At 37.9% G+C, this 18,332-nt stretch overlaps 1 protein-coding gene across 4 annotated transcripts in view; it reads left to right on the top strand.

Moving 5' to 3' along the window:
* Positions 1-18,332, top strand: part of nfic (nuclear factor I/C) — a 131,691-nt gene that overhangs the window by 79,005 nt on the left and 34,354 nt on the right. For all 4 annotated transcript variants that reach the window (XM_048208880.1, XM_048208883.1, XM_048208882.1 and 1 more), the window contains exons 3-4: positions 16,092-16,163; positions 17,489-17,563. In XM_048208880.1, the coding sequence (XP_048064837.1) occupies positions 16,092-16,163; positions 17,489-17,563 (147 nt within the window). The remainder of the gene's footprint in view (positions 1-16,091; positions 16,164-17,488; positions 17,564-18,332) is intronic.

The raw sequence follows: 18,332 nt of genomic DNA on the forward strand, positions 1-18,332 counted from the left end.
TATATAGCTTTTTTTATTTTAGCTTAGCTAATTTTGTTGTTGTTGTTAGTTTAGCTGGCTAAATTTTGAGGATCTGGCTCAACACTGTTACTCTTACAGTTTTGGATGGATTCATGCAAAGTCTGTACGTTTTTTTGTTTGTTTGTTTTTTGGAAGAACCACAAAGCTGTTTGAGTTTTTAGGCACTTGCATGAGTTCTGTAAGTCTGTAATGAACTTTTCTTTTACACAATTAAATTAAATCACTTTTATACAAACTTTTCAGTTTTTACTTAAAAACTTTGCTTTGAATAGACTAAACAATGAAGATTAATTGTGAGATCTCAGGGCTTGGCCTGCATGGCCGTCGGTGTAAGTTTTCCAAGCTTTCTGAATGAGGAAAGCCCTCATCAGTCCTGGACGAAGAGCTTGCTGCATGCAGCCAAGCCACACTGAAGCAGCGGAGGCTGCCACGTGAGGACTGGAGGATCCAAGAACCCCGAGACAGAGACAAGGCCAGTGTGTATCTGTGTTTCAGACCGCGTCCTCCACCACAATACAAACCACCCGGGGTGGTTAGCACCCTCAGACACTCAGCCTGATTTTATGGTTCCCCCAATTCACATAAGGAACAAACATGACATGGCATGACAAACTCCTGACACTGTGTATCAGCAACATTGTGTGTTGGCTTTATGAGGCTGTTGATGAGCTTAAATGCTATATAAATAAAAACTCTTTTTGTATGTTAAATAACTGATCTTGCCATGTATTTATAATTAAAACAAAGACATTAAAAAGCCTGAGGCATTTTCTTTTAAATAAAAATTAATGTTAAATAATGCATTACAGTGTGCCAAACTGTATAGAAATTCCAAACATCACTAACAACCTGTAGAATCGAGAATATTTGTACTGGAAATTTCCACATTTCTAAGCAGTTTCACTCTGTGGCACTGGCTCCGGCAACGCTGCCCCCTACTGGTGACACTGACTTTTTGCACCAATTCTATACACACCCAATGTGATAATAATAATAATAACCCTGAAAAAGTCCCTTTAGCTCTTTAGGGTCCTTTAGACAGTTGAGGATGTTTGTTTAGGATAGTTCACCCCAAAATTGTTGTCATTTACTTGTGTCGTTCCAAACCTGTATGACTTGTTGTTTTTGTCAATACAATGAAAATCAGTGGTCATGTACAAAACAGTTCAGAAGAACTACTTAAATGTTCCACAGAATTCCAAAGGTTTGGAATGACATGAGGGTGAGTAAATGATGCCAGAATTGTGAAATGTTTATGTAGGTGAAAAGTAGGTTATCAGCCAGTACTGTTGTGGTTTCGATTCTATTGTTTGCTACTGGCACTGTGTCCGGTCCATTCCGGTAAAGTCCGTTACAGCAGAGCGGGAACCCGGGTGTCAGATCAGAGGGGATTGCAGCCTCTCCGACCTCAGCGGAGGAAAATTCCTATTTATTATGGATCTCCAACCGCATTGCTAGGCCCTAAGAAACCGCAATTTGAAAAGAATCCTGTGCCGAGAAGAGACAGGGAGGGTGATGGAAGTAACCCAGAGGGTGAGGCCTCTGTGTTGAGGGTCCTGGCGCGACTCTGGCCTTGGAGCCCTCTCCAAACCAAACACCCTCCCAGCGCCCACCCAGACAGCCCTGCCCTTCTTCCACTCCCGGAATGGCGATGGAGGGAGAGCTGGGAAGTGTGCCCTGTGAGATCTGCCCGTCCGCCATGACCTACTGTAGCCTCCGCTCTCCTGTTAGCTCTGAAGGCCAATTAGAGATCTCAGCGAATGTTTTGATGGAAACTCAATTTCATCCCCATAATCATGGAAACAGTGGATGGCGAAGGCACGAACTGGTAGCCGCTAAAGGCTTTCCCACACACGTGACGTTGGAACTTTTACCATACTGATTGTTGTGCGTGAGGGTTGCATGTACGTATGCATGCATGTATTTGCGTGTACACATAATTTGTGTAAATGCTGTGTGTGCGTATAATCACTTAGCATTATAATTTCACGTGCCAGCGTTTGTGCACTCTGCATGAGTCCTCACAAATGACATGCTATGCTCAAATTGCAGAGAGAGTGCTTTATAGCTGATCCAAAGGCTATGGTGGGTGGTTTAAGCCATTTTATATAAATATATATTTTAATATGTCTATGAAACTCATCCAAAAATAACTTGAAAGGAATACGCCGTTCACATCTGGTTTTTATATTGTGGCTTGCGGAAAAGCAGAAAAAATAGGAGCTTTATAATTCTTTACTTACAATGCGAGTGAAGCCTCAGAGTGCCCTCTTCAACTACAGCCTCAATAACTATTGTTGTTTAATGGCCCTCTGAGTCAGACTAACACTGGTTTGGCACTGAACTAGTACTACTAGTTTATTTCTCTGATTCAAAAGCAGAACATGACACTGTAGTACCTGTGAACGAGATTGATGAGGCTCAAACTACGTTCTGGTGGCCACCTATGAATTAGAGCTTCAGGTTTGTAAGTCAGACAAGAGACGATATGAAGAAGAGGAGATCATCCACCTGTAGAAAAATGAATTTGACGGCTGTAGGAATGGTAATCCCACTTTCCAATTGGAAGAGCCAATCAGCTGTTTTTGATAGAGTATGTTTAATCTAGGATGTGCATCTGCATCGGTTTAGTTCAGATTTTTGTGTTTTAAGGCTGTTTGTTAGATTGGCACATCAATACTTTTCATAAAAAACTATTTGTTTGCTTTGATTAATTTAGTTATGTAATTGTATAAAGTGCAGTTTTAATTGATAATGTGTGTTCCTTAAAGGGGTAGTTCACCCCAAAATGAAAATTCTGTCATAATTTGCTCACTTGATGACCCGTGTTGGGGCTAACACATTACAAGTAACGCAAGTTACGTAATCAGATTACTTTTTTCAAGTAACTAGTAAAGTAATGCATTACTTTTAAATTTACAGCAAAATATCTGAATTACTTTTTCAAATAAGTAACGCAAGTTACTTCGTTTTCCCATTTATTGACTGACTGCTCTCCTGTCCCCATGCTGATTGAAATCGGGAGTGCAGGGGCGTTGTGTGCACTGTGTAAACATGATGGTTATTCTAGAGTAGTTCTAGACTAAATGTGAGCATACATTTACTATTTACTTCTCCTCCGTCCTATTCTTCTGTATTCCAGAATGGTTTGTCTGAGCTGCGCCCTCTACTGTACAGGCTTGAATTTGCATTTCCTTCAGCCTGAGGCTTATTCATTTCACTTATTGTGTGAAAGGGCCTTTACATTTGCCAAAAATAGAACTTTTCTGTTTTAAAACTTTTTGGTAATAACGCAATATTGTAATGTATTACTTTTAAAAGTAACTTTCCCCAACGCTGATGACATCATTTTTCGTTTTCATATGATCATAAACAAAAAGGTAACGTTTTTGGTTCTTTTAGTAATATGACTTCCATGTGTTTTTCTTGATTTAGAGTTCAGGGTAGATATGTTTCTGAGGTGTCATTGTTAGAACGTAACACGTGCAAAGTGTGCATACGTGTGTGTGTCTGCACCTGCAGTGTGACTCTTGTATAGCCTTGCCTGTCTTCCTCCAGCTGGCAGTGATTTGTCCAGGCGTTCAGATTGAGCAAATAGCTGCAGTGTGTTATTACTGTCAGACTCGGGCAGCCCCATAATACCCCTCTGCCACAGGAAGCTGCAATCTTGCAGAAAAGGTCAGCTGGACCAATTACCTCCGCCTACCATTTTCCCCTTAGTGAGTCCCTCTCAGCGTCGCTCGCCCACTCCTTCCTCACAGGCCCCCCAGTAGTTGAGACGAGAAGTAAAAGACTGTCATTTGGATTTTGCAGCTGTTGGACAGCTCCTCCTCCGTTAGCTATTTGTGAGGGATTGTCCTCACTGAATATTGTTTTTGAACACTTATTTTTCCATTCTCATGGAAAATTGTAGATGTTTTTTCATCCGACTCTTGTTGTTGTGTGTTCAAACCACTTTTTCCTTTTCATTATTTTATTTTTACATTACAGGTTGACCAATATGATTTTTTTATGATATTTATTATGTTTTTTCAATGTTCAGAAATGATTTTTATTTTTATTTTTGACACAATAATACATAAACAATCATCTTTATTAGTAGTAGTAGTATACATTTTTGTAATGCACATTATTTTTACTGTATATGGCATTTGAAAGGTTCCTATTTTTGTTTTGGAAGTCCCCAACAACAGGTTTAAAAGCATGCAAGGTCAAAAAACACTTTGTCTTATAATATGCATTTATTTTTACCTTATTTGCTCAACAACTCCCAAACGATTCACTCAAAGATTCATTTTGCCAAACCCCTTGTTTGTGTGATACTAATCTGTGGTGATTGGTCAGATGACTGCTGCTGGTTAACACGGAGTACAGTGTTCAGAGCTTGCATCACTTACATTATATTATAATAATGATGGTGCTCTGCTCTGTTCTAAAAATAAAGACTCAGAGAGGAAATAAGTTGTTTTATGTTAGCGAACCTAGCCCACAGCTTGGTGGTAAACACAGCCCAACAGCCTGGTTAGCCCAACGCAGAAACGTATTGATAAACCACTGACGTATTGCTCTATTCTTTATCATAACTCCAAGTAATAACAACGAAAAACATTTGATACATTTCTAGACAATTGTGAGCGAATACATATTGCTGTTAGCTGGTTAGCTGGAGACCTACAAGCTGCGCGGAGCGTACACAACACAACTAAATACGTATTTGTGCATGCTGCAGAGAATGAGGTGATTGGCTCGGAATTTGGACGCGGAGACGTCACTGACATGTTCTGACTGAACCGTCTAAGGGTTTTAGTCCAGTAACGTTACTCTACTTAGGCCATTGAACTGAAACTCAGAACCATGTGGATGTTAGACACTGGATTTTAGTCCTTGCTAATCAAAAAATTGTCTAGAAGATTTTTATTTATTTTTTTACTTAGAGGACATATAGACTTGTGCTGTTTCAGTTGGATTGCACATCAGAACAGGAGAGTCTTTTTGTTTGGGGGCAGTTTTATAGCTTGGCTCCTTAAAAACTTAACTAATTTAAATTATTTTCTCTGTGAGAATTATAATTACATTCTTTCTTACAAAACAGTCAGTCTGTCAAACGTGGCAACAATTATTAATCGTACTTACAGGTTGTGATTCGGAGGAGCTGGTCCAAATAAACTGGGTACTGAGCCATCCTTCCATAACAACCGGCCTGTGAATCCCTCGTTGAACGCATTTAGGTTGAAGAAGCAGTTGTCAGTAAAATGACGGGAACACACAGCACAAAGTTCGGGTTTCAAGTTCGAGTTTGCGTGCACAATAAGTGGGCGGGCACTATGCTAATGATTCATTGTAACGTCACAACGAAATGGCTTAAAGTTGCCATCGAATGTTTTTTTACAAGATGTAATATAAGTCTAAGGTGTCTCCTGAATGTGTCTGTGAAGTTTCAGCTCAAAATACCCCATAGATTTTTTTAAAAAATTTTTAACTGCCTATTTTGGGGCATAATTAGAAATGCACCGATTCAGGCTGCGGCCCCTTTAAATGCTCGTGCTCTCCGCCCCCGGAGCTCGCGCTTGCCTTAAACAGTGCATAAACAAAGTTTACACAGCTAATATAACCCTCAAAATGGATCTTTGCAAAGTGTTCGCCATGCATACTGCATGCATGAATGCGTCGGATTATGTGAGTATTGTATTTATTTGGATGTTTACATTTGATTCTGAATGAGTTTGATGGTGCTCCGTGGCTAAAGCTAACATTACACACTGTTGGAGAGATTTATAAAGAATGAAGTTGTGTTTGTGCATTATACAGACTACAAGTGTTTAAAAATGAAAATAGTGACGGCTCTTGTCTCCGTGAATACAGTAAGAAACGATGGTAACTTTAACCACGTTTAACAGTACATTAGCAACATGCTAACGAAACATTTAGAAAGACAATTTACAAATATCACTAAAAATATCATGTTATCATGGATCATGTCAGTTATTATCGCTCCATCTGCCATTTTTCGCTGTTGTCCTTGCTTGCTTACCTAGTCTGATGATTCAGCTGTGCACATCCAGACGTTAATACTGGCTGCCCTTGTGTAATGCCTCGATCATGGGCTGCCATATGCAAATATTGGGGGCGTACACCCCGACTGTTACGTAACAGTCGGTGTTATGTTGAGATTCGCCTGTTCTTCGGAGGTCTTTTGAGACTCACTGTATGTCATTTCCATGTACTGAACTCTTGTTATTTAACTATGCCAATATAAATTCAATTTTTAATTCTAGGGCACCTTTAAGATTCGTTTTACAAACGACTCGATTAATTGACTCAGAGTCGACTCTTACTTTTGAGACAATAACTTAATATACGGTGCACTTTCAGATTTAAAAATTTTCAGGATGTTTTCATTCACTTAGAGATATGTTACATACAACATGAAAGGTAATTTTCAAAAATCCATAATATGGGCACTTTAAACATTTATAATAATAATACTGCATGATAAAATATATATTGAAATTATATTAATAATTTTAATATGAATTATGTTTTAGTATCAATTTCATTATGGTGTGTTATTATTAATATTTGTGCCAGTTGCCATAATTTCATGTTCAGCTTTGTTTTTTGTCAGTGTACAACTGTTGCCCGAATTAATGGATTTAAAAAGTTTAGCATTTATATAACCAATCATTTAAACAGGTAAGTTAATTTACCTGTGAATAGAGGCAATTTATAGCATTCGTTTTATTTACAGTATATTTAAGAGACATTTTTTTCATAAATGTGACTGTACTCATCCTTTCATGCTCTCTCTGTCTTTATATAGGACACCAGTTTGCCGGACCACATAAAAGCACAGGCTTCCTTCATTAAACGTCAGCTTTGCGGCATCGACCCTGTTCTCCTTACCTCAGCAATTTCAGAGAGAGATTTAAGAGTAGACATTCCCTCTCTCCCCTTCTTTTTATCTCTCTCTACAGTCTTTCTCAGAGTGCTGCATGCAGGTTCCAGAATTGACACTCGGCAAGCACCAAATGCGAGTTTAAATGGGCTTTAGCGAGTAAATAAAATTGAGTTACTCTCCAGTTGGCCGATAACTTGATTACAAACTGCAACATTTAAATCGAATTGTAAGAGTGATAGTCTGACCCTGACTGCAATTACAGACATACAACGCATCTTATAAAGTAAACATCTGGTCTGACTTGTGCATCAGTGGTAAAACCTAAATTAAATAAATAATTGAAATTAAATTAAATAAGATTAACTAAAGAAAAATACTATAAACATTGTCCAATATACAATTCTGCTGCATTTTTCCCCCAATATTTCCCCTCAGCTGTGATATTCCATATTTAAAAACTGTTGCCAAACAGAAATTTCCTATCAGTAGTGCTTGTTGACACCTGGCGGTCTTAAAAAACAAAACCTGCTGTTTTCCTTTCTGTTTTACCCTGGCGCTTGTCCATCTAGAGGGTCTGTAATGAATTTAGATGAACACTGATATTCGTAAGATATTAAGATATCCCATTAAAACTTTCCCAGTGGATTCATATCCATGCAGGCCCGGGGGCCAGTGTGGTCCGCCAGACTGCTAAATGCTTCAAGAGACCCCTCCCTATCACTCTCGCTCTTTCACACACGCTCTTTTTCAGTCTGACATTCTCATTCAGTTCTTCTCTAGATGTTAAAGACTTATTGGCCGGCTGTGATGGCAATGGCCAGGATCAATAACTCTTACCCTGACAGCTCTCATGGAGACAGAAAGAGATGCAGACAGAACAGAAAAGAGAGAGAATTTTATAGAGATGTGCATTCACTGTGTTTGTTCTTCAGCAGAAAACAGATCAGCAATGAAATCAGAGCTTTGAAACTGATCAGCAGTGCTGAAAAGAGAGACTGAATGATACACAGGGAAAAAAAGAGGGAAATGTAGGAGAGATGTGATCAGATTAACAGGCTATGATGTCTGAGACACACATCCATTGATTGGGCTGTGTTACGTTATGTTGCATTGTGCTGTTTTGCATTATGTTTAGGGATGCACATTCATATTGTATATTTAAGTGTGCATGCTAATTTCCTTTATTTTTACATTTATATGACCTTTTCCATCATCTAACACTCACATTATTAAACACTCAGAAAAAGGGTATTTTTGCTGATTTGTGTTCATGTTCCATGTTACTGCACAGAGATATCACATTTGTTTGTCAGAAAAAGCCTGCTGAATGATGAACAAAGTTTTTGTATCCTTGCTAATGGACAGTCTAATCGAGCCCAGTGCATTATGGGTGTTGAAGTTTTCCTACCTTTTTGAGAGGCTGCTCACTCCAGAGCCAATGGGTCGTGCTTGATGTCCAGCTCCTCCTCTCTGGATCTAATTGGTGGAGCTAGAAGGTCCAACATCACACTAACTTAACCTTAACCTTAACCCTATCCTTCAACCTAATTAGTTTAAGCTCGACCCCTTAGATCCACAGAGGTGGAGCTGGACTAGGCTAATCTCCACCCATTTGGCTCGACAGTGAGCACCACTTAACCTTTTTGGCAAAAGGGAACACCATGTAGCACCAATAAAAAATAAAAATAAACATCACATTTCTACTACATAGACTGTTTTATCAAAAGACCATCTTGCAAAGTGGTGAATTACCCCATTCGTCAACACTGTTAAATATAATTTTTAGCAAATTTCAAAATGAAAATCCATTTTTTGGGGGGGGATTTTACTGTAATGCCTAAATTCACTTGGAGCATTTAAAATGACTGATTACTGTATTTTTGTTTTTTATTTTTCTGTTTTATAGACAAAATAGTATAGATTTTAATATTGACCATTTATCAGTTATCGACCAACTTGAAAATATTTATCAGCATACCAGTATTGGACAGAATTTAATATCATTGCATCCCTATTTATTCTGTTATTTTGTGTTTTAATGAGTTGTTCTGTTTTGTAATGTATTGTTGTGTTGTGTTATGCTTTATAAAAGCCTGGAGTGAATCTAAACTCCATTTGGACTGAGCACTAAGTTCTAATCAGTTCAGGAGATTTGGCATTGGATCTTCCATTGATTTCCTTGAGTTTGAGAGCCCAGAATTTGCAGCATGGCTACATTTTGATTATCCACTATTTAAACAAAAACTTTTTTTTTTTTTTTTTGGAAGAAATTGAGTGGTGGTTTATTCTGTTAGATTCTGATAGATTTTTTTTTAAATTAATTTTTTTAACTGCCTATTTTGGGGCATAATTAGAAATGCGCCGATTCATGCTGCGGCCCCTTTAAATGCTCGCGCTCTCCGCCCCCGGAGCTCGTGCTTGCCTTAAACAGTGCATAAACAAAGTTTACACAGCTAATATAACCCTCAAAATGGATCTTTACAAAGTGTTCATCATGCATACTACATGCATGCGTTGGATTATGTGAGTATTGTATTTATTTGGATGTTTACATTTGATTCTGAATGAGTTTGAGGTTTTGCTCCGTGGCTAAAGCTAACATTACACACTGTTGGAGAGATTTATAAAGAATGAAGTTGTGTTTGTGCATTATACAGACTGCAAGTGTTTAAAAATGAAAATAGCGATGGCTCTTCTCTCCGTGAATACAGTAAGAAACAATGGTAACTTTAACCACATTTAACAGTACATTAGCAACATGCTAACAAAACATTTAGCTATGCCATTGCTAAGATGTCCGTGTTTTTAGCATGCTGTTGTGTGGTTTCTAGGGTCTTCTAAGTAGTTCCTTATTGGCCCAAGCTAAAAGAGCCCACCCCCATGTAAGCTTCCTCCTTCAGTGGAAATCCAGAGGACTTATTTTGCAGATTTACCATCCAGCAGGGGACAATCGCTAGTCTGATCACTTAAAAAGTAATAGAATAGCTCTCTTCAATAAGTTTAATTCTTTGCTTGCCTTAAGAAGTGCCACCATGAGAGTGTGGTTTATACAATATACATAAGGGCTCTTTGTAGCTCTTGGTGACTCTTTGTTTCATACTAAATTCCACAGTTGCAGTGTAAAGGGACAGCTCATAATTGTTTCAGTATTTCAGCAGACTGGATGTCCTCTGATCCATCTGTCTTATTGGCTCTGCGCTGAGGGAAATAGCATCTCTTCCTCTCAGAGTGATGGAGAATGCTGGGGTGTGGTATGACAAAGTTTGTCACCCTCATTCAGCTCAGCTACAAATGGAAATGAAACGTTACAGGCTGTTTCAGCAAATGATGTTGACCAATCCACACACACAGACACACATTAGCACTCATATAAACACTGCGACAAATTAATGGTAATTTAATGTGGTTAAACAGTCAAGCCATCCTTTTGAAAAAGTAGTCAGCTGTGCTGTTTAAGGGGTCAGTTTCTTTTTAAATGTATAACTATCACATTGTTTTATTTATGTTGCAATCAGAGCAGTATTTATCTGATCGACAAACAATAAGGATGACAGCATTAAACCTGCAAAGGTCTCAAAGGAATCAGTTCAACTTTTTCTTTGAAAAGATCCTTTGAAATGAAGCATTCAAATGAACTGATTCTTTCAAATGAATTAAACTTCAAATCACTAATTGAGACGGGCAACAGTTTAGGAGAGAACATCTGAGCAGTGCCTCAGTTAATATGGCTGTAAAGCACAAATTGTATGTACGTATTTTTCGTTTTGTTGTTTGTTTTGTCAATGTATATGTCACTATTATGTGTATCTTTTCATTTATAGTGAATTAATGTTGTATTATTGTTGGCTGTCTTTATGTTAGTCTTATGTTACCTGCTTAGGGGCTGCAGATGAAAAGTAGTTATTTTTACTAATTCTGGCATATTTACATGGTGTATTGTATACAACAATGTTCATGAACATGCATGGTCCCTATCAAATAAACCAATAAAATAAAAAAATAAAAATAAAAACATGAACACCAGTAGCGAAAAGTTTTGTAGCAAAAGTAGCTAGAAATGTAGTAGCAATTAGTGTTGCTCAAGTGTTTGTTTTTTTGTACCTTTTGTGTTTTTATTCATTTAATATCATCTAGGGGTCTTCAACCTTTGTCAGGGCAAGGATCTTCAACGATAAAGAGATAAGACCCTCTGTTATCTATCGTATATAACTGACAGGTGCTTTTTATGTCTTCCTATAAAAACTTTATGTACATTGCTATGCTGCTTACAGTACAAGCCATTTAATAAGTAATGAATAATTGATGACGGACCGTTGAATTATTAGAAAATAATGCACACCCGAGGTGGTAATGGGGCCATGACGCAAAGGTTTGGGTGTGCATTATTTTCTAATAATTCACCGGACTGGAGTCAATAATTCCACTTATGCTGCAGTTACTACACCTCAAGACACTGTTCAGATGTTGTATTCTAAGACATTTGTCAGGTTTTTGTCCTTAAAACGCTCTTCTGTGTAGGATTAATTTCTTACAACCCACGCCTCCATTACTAATTTCTAAAACATCATTTTAGAGCTAGTAAATGAGGCTTGAGCTAATGCAGTTATTAGAGAGATTATGCATGTGTGAATTACTTGAATCTGTACGTCTTTCGACAGCGTTCGGCAGCTATTAATAGCGAAACCATAAGTTCTTATGCTGTTGTAGGCTGTAAGGACATTTGAAGTCTGAAATCATTTGGCGAAGTGATATGAACATATAATGAGGTCAAGACCTGCCTGGAACTATTTTAGCCAAGCATTTCGCTGAAAATTATTGCACACCTTAGAACGCTCGTCAACCAGTCCCTGTAGTATAGCTGTTATTAATGTACAAATATATGGGCTACTTGCTTTATGCTGTTCAAAAGTTTGGGGTCAGTAAGATTTTATTTTAACATTTTTGAAAGAAGTCTCATATGCTCACCAAGGCTGCACTTATTTGATTAAAAGTACAGTAACAGTATTGTAAAATATCATTACAATTTGTGTTCTATTTTGATATATTTTAACATTTTTATTCTTGCGATGGCAACACTGAATTTTCAGCAGCCATTACTCCAGTCTTCAGTGTCACATGATCCGTTGGAAATCATTCTAATATGCGGATCTGATGCTCAGGAAACATTTATCGATGTTAAAACCAGTTGTTCTGCTTAATATTTTTTTGTTGAAACTGATACCCATTTTCCTTTGATGAATAGAAAGTTTTACAGACCTCATGATGACCCCTAATTATCTAGCTGATGGCGTATTTTGAGGGTTTTGGAAAGTGTTGAGTTTCTGTGTGTCAGTGTGCAGGATTTCTAGAGGAACATTCTGAACTCAGCTCCAAACTATGTTTATTTTCTTCTGGTTCTGAAAGAGTGAAAGTTTGCTCACTCTTCCTGCCATGACTAACTGCGTAATACCTCATGTTGTTATTTAGCTGTTAGTCACTCTAATGGCTGAGGCAGTGCACAGGAATGTCTTTCACGTAAGGTCACTTCCACAGCTCAAACTTTCACTCTGACTTTCGCTCTCTGCCCACTCCAACTTTCTAAATCTTCAGAGTCTCTGCCAACCATTTAGCAGCGGCCATTTGCCTCTCTGTCTCTCTGTCTGTCTCCCTCTCGCTCTCTCTTCTGCCCTGACCGGAGTGAGTTGGCACATGGGCAAGCTGGCACTCTTCAGTACTGTTACTTTTACTTTGTTCTTGCTTGAGAAAAAGAGGGAGGGATAGAGTGAGTGTGAGAGATAGAGAGAGGGAGAGAAAGCAGAAAGAGGGATCTAAAATGGCTGCCAACGACAAACCTCCTCTCTGCTCATGAAATGTCTGCCAAAAAGAAAAAAAAAACGTAAATGGCTGTGTCGATGACTGATTCCTGGCTTGAAATGTAGCTTGCATGAAAAGAAATAACAACTTTCACTAGGAGCAACCTCACTTTTACTGCAGTGACAGTTTTAGTATGGAAAGCACATACAAGGACAAAAAGTTCTTAAGCTTGGGGCCATTAAATCATCGAGATGCTAAAGATATTACACAAAGAAGTCAGAAGCTAGAGGCAAAAATGATTTTTGGTTTTGATGAAGGAGAAGGAAGCAGTCCTCTTGATAGGTCAGAGAATATTTCTTGGGTTACTAATCGACTAGACAAACATGTCTCCAGATTACACTTTGGGTTGTAGTCCAACTAAGGAAAGCTACCATTGCGTTTCAGAGTTTGAGAAATGGCTTTACAAAATGGCGCGCTTGAGAGAAAATGGACGTTGTTCAAGCTCATTTTATTGCATCATATTTTCCACCAGCATTTCTACTTTTTTTGTTTCTTTTATTTATGTTGTGAATGTTACCTGCATTTTTCCCCTTAGATTTGTGTGGAAAATAGGTTTTATGAATAGATTATGTTTTGTTTTGTCATTAATGGCAAACATGAATCACAAAGAAAATGGCCGTTGTTTCTAGCAGATAGTTTTGCATCATATTTTCCATCTGCATTTCTACTTTTTCTTCTTGGACTTATGTCGGAAATTAAATGAGGAGCTCTCAATTGGGTACAGATTCCTCTCTTATTTACACTTTATGTTTTGGTGTCTTCAGCTTCACGGGCCCTTTTGGACACAGAGATGTGTCAGAGCCTCTCGGTGCCAGTATCTCCCTCAAACTGACACTTTTATTTTTCCTTCCCTCCGATTCTCCTTGCCAGTGATTCGGTCTGAGGGCTGACTGCCTAGAAACCGCCACAGCTTTTGGCAGGAGCGCATAGGACTCTGAAGACAGTCATGGAGAAGAAAAGCAGAGAGAGAGAGAACTGGAGCGTGTCCCTCTTTGTAGCTGGCAGCGCTAATCATCCTGGCCTGCGAAGAATCGCAGCGATGACAGACATGTTTGTTTATGTTTTTGTGTTGGGTTATTTTTTTATTTTTAATTTGCCGCACTTTTAAACATTGCTCGTCTCTTCTGGAACAAACTCCAGACCTCTCAGCATCCATCTGTCTCCTACTGTTTAAGGCCTCTCCAATTTTTCATAATCAAAACATTGAGTATTATGGCCCGGGTCCAACCGCTTCCTTTGGAATGTCATTGAACTTATGAAGATTTGTAGGGTTTATAATTCTTTTTTTTTTTTTCCCAGAGCATGTGTATTTTACTTACAACAACATAATTAGGCTGCACTTTGCACATATATTTAAAGAAAACATTTCATATTTTGTGGCAGGGGAAAATTACGCTGGAGTAATTATATGAGAGGGCGGATTGAAGACTAGTCGTGATCGTAAAGTCAACATAAAATCCAAATTGACCATATTTATTTTCATAATGCACGTTTCTGATCTTATTGTGATTTATTCAGTGGTTCATCTTATTCCAAAGGCAAAAAATAATCTGTCTTCGCAATTTTTAATCATTATGTAATGACTTTCTCTTCCTCTGAAATTACTTTTCTTTTCTGGCAACATCACCTAGGTCGTTCAGGCTATTTGGTAATGTTAATCAATAGCCAAATTTAGAAAAAACGCTTTTTTCTTTGGCTCCATTTTGGTATGTAACGCCCAATTCTTATGATCCTATCCTACCTTGCATTTCGTTTGGCTAAATATCCTGTTTCACTTGGAATTATGTCACGTTATGGAAGTGAAATGGGTTGCAAACACAAATTCACATAAACTTTTAGTGTATTGCCTATAAGAAAAATAGATATAAGAAATTTGCTCCAGAATCACTGTTGTGTTGCTGTGGTCTGTGTGTTTTCATGTGTCTTGAGCAGTAGTTTGCGGTCGGCCTCCGAGTCCTGTAGGCCACAAAGAGTGTGAGAGTCGTAATGAAGCGTTGCATTGAGACGTGTGCAGCCAGTCGGACTCTCCTCGACTTTGAACTGGCTGTGGCGTGCGGCCCATCTGATAGGGAGCACTCTTATTTATTTATCCAGCTTGAGCTTTTTTACTGGCTTTTCTTTGAACGCCTGCCAGAGTCCTTGCGGTAACCCCTCCATTCTTTCATTCCCTATTCAGAAAATCCTCCGTCGCTTCTTGACTTGAATTCGTTTTATGTGTTTATCTGCGTTTTCCCTCACATCCGTGTGGCAAAGAGCTGGAACGCTCACAAATAGGAAGGTTTTATGGTTGGATTAGGTTGTTTTGTCATTATTGTGTTGCTTCAATGAGTTTACACTTTGGCAAGACAATCCCCATGCTCTGCCAGTGAAGAGGGTTCAACGAGATTACGCTCGGCCTTGCCAAACAAGTTGAAAAGAAAGAGAATATTTGAATGGTTTTGGAGCACTTTGATACGGTGTGTTTCTCATTTACAAGGCTTATGAGCCATTTGGCTGAGCCTCAGTTCGTCGTGGTATCAGAGCTCATGGCTGTATCAGTGTCCTATGAGTGATTTATAGAAAACATACAGAGTTTTCGCTTTGTCTGCTGTTTATACAGAAACATGTTCTTATGTCGGATTACCAAAGCTATCGCTGACATGATCAACCACATGCCAACATGTCAGAGGTTTCTGTTCATTGAACATACACTAGACTCTATGCTGCAGTTTGCTCACAGAATGTTTGCCATTTATCAAACTACAGCATGTATAGAATCAGAGTAATTATTCAACTGTTTATTATTTGTATGTTTTCTATTCATATTCTACTGGCTTAGTTGTGCCAGATTTTTATTTGCCCTGCCGAGATTTGTCAAAAAAGCTAACTTTTAAAATACATTTTTATTTGGCTGAAAAATATTTGTTATGTTTATATTTTTATTTTTATTATATTAATGTTTTTCATGTTTCCATTTTTAATAATAGTAATTTAAAATGTACAGTTTATTTTACAACATATCAGCATTTATCTTGAGAACAACAGCCTCGGCATCCTGTCATGTTATTTTTAGATAAAAATGATGAATTGATGCCAGTCACTTGACCTGAATAGGTACAATATTTTCAGTATTTTTTCTATATAAATTAGGCCAACTCATTCATTATCACTGTTCAGTACATCACAGAAAATCAAATGTTGAAGATTGCAAGTGAGCATCACTGTACATTAAGATGAACATTGAGCTCAACTCTTCAGACCTTCGCATTTACATATATATGTATTAAGAGAATCTGCTGAGTAGGAGACTAATGTCTTTCTATCTTTTGTTCTTTCTCAGAGGCTGAACAGAGCAGTAGTCCTCGTACAGGCATTGGTTCAGATCAAGAGGACAGTCGAGCAGCCACCATGGGTAAGAGAGCACATGTACACACCCACATTCACACAACGTGTACGGGAATACTTGCAGTATACCGTGTTCTGCAGCATACAGCGCGGTGCAGTCCTGTAAGCGTCCTCTACTGCACTATACAAACATCCTGTTTACACAACGCAACCTACATGCACAGCTTCAAACTCATACCCACACACTCAGCATCTCTCTCTCTATCTATCTCTGCCCAGTTCATGTCACACTCCTACCCACATTCCCCTGTTTCAACAGAACTTGTCTGAAAGGCCAGCAGTTTATTCTGCATTACGTGGTGGATAAAAGTCTAGCTCTGTTTAGGGAAATTCTTGATAGGAATGGTATGTGATTGAGATTATGTCGGTGACCTGCTCATAATCCTGTGGTATTATTATAGGACTGATGGGATGGATGAAGTACTTGTCCATTGACAACTATTTAAAATAAATGAGTCAATCGATTTATGAATATGATATTGTATACCGAATAATTTGTGGTTGTTGTAATGTGATTGTGATAATATATATTAGTGTTCAAAAGGTTGTGGTCAGTTAGATATTTAGTGAAAGAAATGAATGCTTTTATTCAGAAAGAACTTTACTTTAGTTTACTGCTTTTACAGTGTTAAAAAGATTTCTTCTTCAAATAAATGCTGTTCTATTCATCAAAGAATCCTGAACAAACTATTTTAGTTTCCACTATTTTTCAACATTGATAATTGTTTCTTGAGCACCAAATCAGCATATTAGAATGATTTCTGAAGGATCATGTGACACTGAAGACTGAAAAGTTCACATAAGTAAATTACTTTTTAAAATATATTAACATAGACAACATGTATTTTAAATTGTAATAATATTTCACAAATTTACTGCTTTTACTATAATTTGATCAAATAAATGCAACCTTGGTGAGCATCACCATCACAAAAACTTCTTTCAAAAATGTAAAAAAAAAATCTCACCGACCCTATACTTTTGAAAGGTGGTGTATGTTTTTATGTATTTCTAAATTCTGTATTAATCACATATATCAATATTTACTGAGGAAAAACCCCTAAATGAATATAATTCAAATTACAGTTTAGCTGAGTAAAACATTGTATCCAAAATTTCCTTTTGTCCATAATTCACTACAACTGGTGTGTACTGGCTGAACAGACTCCTTTTATGTAAAACGCTAGCATTCATTCATTTAGATGCTTTTATCCAGAGTGACTTAGAAATGAAAAACTAAATTAAATTTCTTTGTGTGTGAGATGCCGGTGATATCCTTGTGTTGGAAAGCACTGCACCATCATTTATTCCATGTTTTCTTTTGTTTAACAGATGCCCCAGAGTTTCAAGAGAGCTTCATAACTTCGGGCGTCTTCAGTGTAACAGAACTGGTGCAAGTATCAAGAAGTGAGATACTTTTGTATTTCATATAATGCACTTAAGGCACAATTCACCCCGAAATGAAAATTCTGTTATCATTTACTCACCATTTATGTCATATTATATATTTTAATTTTAATTTTTGGGTGAACTGTCCCATTGAAAAAAGTGTTTTTGAGAGTCTAAACCATTTGAATGAATCAGTTTGTTCGAGTTTCTTGTCTTTTTTTTCTTGTCTTCGTATCTCATCTGTCCCTTTCCACCCTCCCACGCAGCCTGTGTCCACATATTAGACACAATTGTCAGTTTCACAGCCGTTTCATGTCAGGTTTGACAGTTCCTCATTAGAAGGGAAGGAATCCCACCAGTCTGTCCAACGCAATTGATTGTGTTTAGCTAAAATTATTTTCTTCTTTCCAGTTGGCTTCCTGTTGTCTGGTAGTCAGATAAGCAAGATCATTGTATATCGCTCCTCACACCTGTGTGCAATCACAGTGTTTTACAAGTTATATACAAACTCATAGATTGCAAATGCATGTTAAGAGCCCGAGATTAATTAAATGTCTTATCGTGCATAGTGCAGTTTCATCAGTATTAAAGGCACAGTACGTATGTTTGGCCGCTATAGGTCACTTATTCAAAACAAAATCAAAGGCGTAACTTGATGACGGGAGTTGTTCATCTCCACAGCCGATGGAAAGCAATCCGATGGGACTCAGGCAGAAATCATGTTCAAGGATGAGCTAATGTATTAAAGTTTTATTAGCATTACTGTGGTATGAAGCAAGGCGTGGCC

Source organism: Megalobrama amblycephala, linkage group LG12 (genome assembly GCF_018812025.1).
Source record: "Megalobrama amblycephala isolate DHTTF-2021 linkage group LG12, ASM1881202v1, whole genome shotgun sequence".
NCBI classification, from domain to species: Eukaryota; Metazoa; Chordata; class Actinopteri; order Cypriniformes; family Xenocyprididae; genus Megalobrama; species Megalobrama amblycephala.